The following is a 4,461-nucleotide window of genomic DNA, read 5'->3' as shown; positions in this document are numbered from 1 at the left end:
ATTCAAGCTACCACGGGACTTGCCGATGCAGCGAAAACACTGTTTCCACACTCCTCTCCAGAGCATCTCCATCCGGACCTCACTGAACCTCTCCTGCACAATGATGGCTGGATAACTGCCTCCAGCAGCCAGCTATCACCAAAAGCACCCTCTTCTGGCAAATTAAAGAATTGACCAACAAAAAAAGAGTCATGTGTGCTTCCAGGCTATTTTGCCTTAAACCAGAGGATGATTTGAAAGAGTTAATGGGGTATGTTCTATGTTGTAACGCCACTCCTTCACTTTTAAATAGTTTAGGCATAAATGATAGGTTTCTAAACCACTTTGGATTTCACTCAAAAATGGCTATTTTGACAATTACAAAATAAACACATTATGGTGATCCATACTCAGAATTAATGTTCTGCATTTAACCCATCCAAAGTGAGTGCATATCTATCATTTATGCTGCAGCACCCAGGGAGCAGTTTGAGGTTCAGTGCCTTGCTCAAGGGAACCTCAATCATGGTATTGCCGTGCAAGACTCAAACCCACAACATTAGGGTTAGGAATCAAACGCTCTAACCACTAGGCCACAACATCCCCATAAAGGAAATACTGCAGCAATGGATGTGGACATCAGTGTATGCATCCATATAAAGGTATGAGTTATATTGATTCAAATCTAGTCCTGTTGATTAATGTCTAATAATTGATACTTTTGACTCAACCCTTTCCTTAAAATATGGTTTAAAGACTTATTGTTAATGCACAACTAATCTTATGATCCGCTATGAATTTAAATATTCATTGAAATTGGATTTAAAATAAATGACTAATAGAGTCAGATTTTAAATTAGAAATCTAAATATTAAGTGATTTTTTTTTTTTTTTTTTTTTTTTTTTTTTTTTTTTACAGTAGCAAACAAGACATGCATAATATTTCACCTCACACCATTGGATTCTGTCACTGGGCCAGTGGTGGTCCTTACAGTGGTCTGGATTGAATATAAAAACAGATGTTGACATGTATATTAAAACTGATCCCCTTCCAAAATGTTAATGTCATTCCAAAAAATGACTTCAGTAGATGCTTTGAGAAATCGATAAATTGATTGCCAACATTCTTTCAAATATATTTTTGATACAAAGGTAAATAACTGATGACAAAAATGTTATTGATGGTGAACTTTCCCATTAAGGTATTGAGCACTTATCTCAGCAACTTTAGAATGTTTTGGAAGCAAAAAGTAAACCATCTAAATGGCAACAAGCTATAATCATCAGGTATTGTTTCTTGAAATCTGGAACTGTACTCTGTGATTTATGTTTAGGATGAACATTCAGTGAGGTTTGAGACTCACAGAGGGTTTAGAAGAAAATTTGGAAACCGTAAAGAGGGAGTTTTAATTGTAAGATTGTGTCTCAGACATTGTTCATTAAATAAATATCTAAATAGAATAGGTAAACATGAAACTGGAAATTGTGACAATGTGGACATGTCACAATGCATGCTAAATGCCTTCGTGAGTGTTATTTTAAGGGTGCAACAGAAACATTTGTGTTTATTATTTATTTAGGGTAATTATGTATACAGACATATTCTGTGCAGATACAATCAATTAATGGCCTACAAATTAAACACAATCTGTTAAAAATAGATATGCAATTATACAGGAATTAGTATTAATATAGGGCTTGTTTTGGGCAACTCAACCTTCTGCTCAGTTCATAGTGTAAGTCTGATTTTCCTCCATAGGTCTCATAGAGATCTTCAGTCTCTTCTGTCATGTCAAGCTCACTTCTTGTAGATCTGATGTCATAAACCAGCACAGCAACAGCAGCCACGCCCACCAGAACAGAGAGGACCAATCGGATCACAGCTTCAGTAGAGCCACAATGTCCATTGCAGACTGGGGAAAAAAAAAAAACAAATAGAGTCAAAATAATGCATTTAGCTCTTCCAAGAAGAGTTTTGTGGGTTATCATTAACAACTCAAGCATTTATTGAGAAGGCAGAACATCCACAAGCTTTCATGCACATTTGCATTGTTTGGCCAAATAATAATTGCCAGAATTGTTTAGAAAAAGAGTTTAAGAGCTTTCCCCCCTCCATTTAACTTGGTTCTAATAGAAACCTGTGTGATTTTGATTCTTTCTGCATTGAGTGATATGGTGCACCTAACAAACAAACAGGCCTGACTTGCGGTCTTCACTTCTCTGTTGCTCAACAGTTCTCTGTTCCTGTAAAATCTGAATAATTTACAAGAAGCAAATGCACCCCACCCTCATGTCTTTAATGCAATGTAAGACACTTTGCATAAAAGTATGTGCCATAGGCATACATGTAAATGTTCTCATTTTTATTAACTGGTTTATGTGGTTGATTATTAAAGGCACCAAGCAGCAGTGACAAATTAACCACATGTTTGGCATTGTGGCTTATTGCGTTTTGACTTCAGTGTGAACTTTACAAAAAGAAATTGAGTCTGACGCACCTGAACTCGGCTGAAAGAGCTCAGTAATGTTGGCATCCTCAGTGTGATTGACGACTGAATTGTGGACCGCACAGCTGGACGTCACACAGTTTGAGCTTGACACTCTTTCTGACGGCGAAGAACTGTGTGGAGCTGCTGATAATGAAAGATTTTACTGTGGCATCGCATCTTAAACATTCATAGGTGTTGTGTTGTGTTGTGTTGTGTTGTATTTCTCTCACTCACCGCAGACTGTAACATTGAAATTCATATAGCTGGTCTCTCTGATGACGGTCGCTAGCTGATAGAGTCCAGAGTCTGTGGTGCTGGTGTTTGCGATGGTCAGAGATCCGTTCTGATCCAGCTTCAGTCTTCCTCTGAATCTCCCGTCAGCGTCGTATGTCGAGTTGGTTTGGGTGAGTCTGTTGATTTCAGCTATCCTAGTGCTTCCGAACATCCACTGTATTAACAGATACTTCTGTATTTCATTTACCTCAGTGTGTAGAGTGAACGGATCCCCCTCCATCACTAATATTGTCTTCACTTCATCCGTCCCATCTAGAGAACAAACAGAAACAGATTTTCTCACAAATGCATAATGCTGGTTATTAATGACCGAACTATTTCTCTGACCCATAATTGTGATTAGGTCCCAAGCCATTATACTAGAAATATCTTGTTTAAACTCGTCACTGTTGATTAAATGGGAGAAGAAAAAAAAACCTCCATTAAGTGACGTTGTGCTGAATAACATGAACAACATTGATGTGTATTACTGAAATTATTTGTTCCTCCCAAGTGATGTTTCTTCTGCAGCAGTTTTCACAGGCAAACAGAAGTGAAACATAAAACGTGATCTGCATCAGTTTTAATCTTACTCAGCTAACATGTTAATAATCATAGACTCATAGTTCATCATGTTAAAAATGCATGAAATATTACAGCGCTGATTTGAATTTGAGTCATTCATGGACAAAAAAAAAAAAAGAAAGTAAGAAGTTTTACACATTTCTTTATTTTAAATGAATTACTCAACAGGCACGCTCATTACTTTTGTAAAAAAAAAACCTAACCTAGTCCAAACAGGAGCTTATTATTAATATTAATATTACTCTGTGCTAACTGGAAATGATAGGCCTTACTTACCAACCAGACACCACAAGCACATCATGAATAAAGCTAATGCAATCATATTCCCTCTCTGGCCGTTCGACCACCAAACAACTGTTGCTCACTGCTGAGCCAAATGGATCAAATGGGTGGAGCTTGTTACGATTATGTTAATGAGGGGCGGGGCTCTGTCTACACGTGCATATATGCAGGAGAAACGGAGAAATGGAGTGAGACTAATTTTCAGTCCTGGAGTTTCATTCCTTAGACCCCCTTTTTTTTTTTTTGTAACACAACTGGCATTTTTCAGTGCTGTCTTTGCACTTTCTATTATCCTTTCTTTATCTATTATTTTATTTTGCTTGTTTACCATTATAGAATTGTGACTGCACAAGGGTAGTAATTTAGGAAGTGAAAATAATGTGAAATTACAAATGGCATGAAATTTGAAAGCGTACAACTGAAGGTCTATACTGTATGAAACATCAGTCAAGCAGGATTTTTTCTTTTTAAAAACAATGGCACTTAAAATTTTGAACTGCATATTTGTCAATTAAAGAAAATATAGTGTGACTCTGTGGGCTGCGTCTGGTGCTTGGATTTATATTTCAATATGAAGAGGTCCAAGTTAAAGAATAGCCAATACAGTAGAATTTCTTTTTGGAGCAGAAGAAGATTCCGCTTGGTCTTAAAGCCTTCCACAAACACCTACATTCACAAATAAAACAATGATTTGAGCAAAAAGTAAGATAAGTTGTCAATTGAGAATTTGATACTGATATGGTCTGGTGAAAATAATAATATGGGCTGCGAGAAAATATTGAACAAAAAGAGTGTGGCTGCTATGAGTGTAGATGTGACTGTCACAGGTGAACATCATTAATTATAAAAACAA

The 4,461-nt window shown here is 36.7% G+C and overlaps 1 protein-coding gene across 2 annotated transcripts; it reads right to left on the bottom strand.

The window, feature by feature from the left end:
* Positions 1 to 1,401: 1,401 nt before the first annotated feature.
* LOC127988518 (uncharacterized) lies at positions 1,402 to 3,732 on the bottom strand. 2 transcript variants are annotated; one of them, XM_052591325.1, is made up of 4 exons: positions 3,603 to 3,732; positions 2,703 to 3,014; positions 2,478 to 2,612; positions 1,402 to 1,892 (listed from the first exon to the last, which is right to left on the bottom strand). In XM_052591325.1, the coding sequence occupies exons 1-4, from the start codon at positions 3,646 to 3,648 to the stop codon at positions 1,666 to 1,668; spliced, it is 720 nt and encodes a 239-aa protein (XP_052447285.1). In that variant the 5' UTR covers positions 3,649 to 3,732; the 3' UTR covers positions 1,402 to 1,665. The 2 variants fall into 2 exon arrangements, with proteins under 2 accessions (XP_052447285.1, XP_052447286.1); XM_052591326.1 differs by having other exon boundaries at positions 1,404 to 1,892; positions 2,478 to 2,609.
* Between the last annotated feature and the right edge of the window lie 729 nt (positions 3,733 to 4,461).

Source organism: Carassius gibelio, chromosome B22 (assembly GCF_023724105.1).
Source record: "Carassius gibelio isolate Cgi1373 ecotype wild population from Czech Republic chromosome B22, carGib1.2-hapl.c, whole genome shotgun sequence".
NCBI classification, from domain to species: domain Eukaryota; kingdom Metazoa; phylum Chordata; class Actinopteri; order Cypriniformes; family Cyprinidae; genus Carassius; species Carassius gibelio.
The sequence above is the reverse complement of the archived record's forward strand: the minus strand, read 5'-3'. Positions and strand labels throughout refer to the sequence as shown.

Bases quoted from the DNA above. Each gene is read 5' to 3' on its own strand.
- LOC127988518 (XM_052591325.1), bottom strand. From the start codon at position 3,648: ATGATTGCATTAGCTTTATTCATGATGTGCTTGTGGTGTCTGGTTG. The intron at 2,613-2,702 runs GTGAGTGAGAGA...TTTCATTATCAG, and splicing joins TTTCAATGTTACAGTCTGCG to CAGCTCCACACAGTTCTTCG. The intron at 1,893-2,477 runs GTGCGTCAGACT...TTTTTTCCCCAG, and splicing joins GCTCTTTCAGCCGAGTTCAG to TCTGCAATGGACATTGTGGC.